The sequence below is a fragment of the Guillardia theta genome (genome assembly GCF_000315625.1).
Source record: "Guillardia theta CCMP2712 unplaced genomic scaffold GUITHscaffold_8, whole genome shotgun sequence".
In the NCBI taxonomy this organism is placed as follows: Eukaryota; class Cryptophyceae; order Pyrenomonadales; family Geminigeraceae; genus Guillardia; species Guillardia theta.
The window spans coordinates 179,212-179,962 of record NW_005434666.1 but is presented as its reverse complement, the minus strand read 5'-3'; the positions used below and the strand labels follow the sequence as shown (position 1 = coordinate 179,962).

Below are 751 nucleotides of genomic sequence, written 5' to 3'. Positions count from 1 at the left end.
CAGCGTGAGCGCGTGGAAACAGCGGAGGAGGAGGAGGGAGAGGAGGACGGGGGAGGGGGAGGAGCAGGAGCGGGAGCAGGAGCAGGAGAGAAGGAGCAGCTGGTCGGGGATGAAAAGCACGCTGGTGTATTGCGATGTTGATGTAAATACTAAAGCAGACAAAATTTGGACGTCCTCGTCTTCGCCCTCTTCCTCGTCCTCCTCTTCCTCGTCCTCCTCTTCCTCCTCATTCTCGTCCTCTTCCTCCTCTTCCTTTCTCACCATGATTCACTTACGGGATTTTACTTCTTCCTCGTACCCTTCCTCGGCTTCCTGTTGCTCGCGACAGTGATCCTATGAGGTGTCAGCAAGACTAGCATCTTTATCCTTCCCGCCAAATTCCTCCTTACCCCTACCTCCTCCGCTCCCCCTCCCCCTTCCTCTCCCTCTTCCCCTTTTCCTCCCTGTCTCCTTCCCCTTCCATTCTGCCTCCTCCTCATCCTCCTCCTCCTCCTCCTCCTCCTCCTCCTCCTCCTCCCTCTGCTCGGCAGGAGAATGGATCCTGGAAAGTCTGGGTCTTGTTCATTTGTCTTTTAAACTCTCAAGATCTGACATACCTGGCTGGTTTGGCATCCACTGGAAAACTGGGTATTGACTCCCCATGGTCTCGCACTTTACAGGCATCCACCCTCAAGGTTTCCATCACCCGATACACCGAGGGCCTCTACTTGGAAAGGAAGGGTGTACCACCTTGGAATACACGCTGATCCGA

General features: G+C 54.9%; 1 protein-coding gene across 1 annotated transcript in view; it reads right to left on the bottom strand.

Annotated features, from left to right (window-relative positions):
* Positions 1-281: 281 nt before the first annotated feature.
* GUITHDRAFT_133540 (hypothetical protein) overlaps positions 282-751 on the bottom strand; it is a gene marked incomplete at both ends in the record, with an annotated part of 2,995 nt that continues 2,525 nt past the window's right edge. Inside the window, 2 exons of the mRNA XM_005839375.1 lie at positions 282-333; positions 597-703. Coding sequence (XP_005839432.1) covers positions 282-333; positions 597-703 — 159 coding nt within the window. The remainder of the gene's footprint in view (positions 334-596; positions 704-751) is intronic.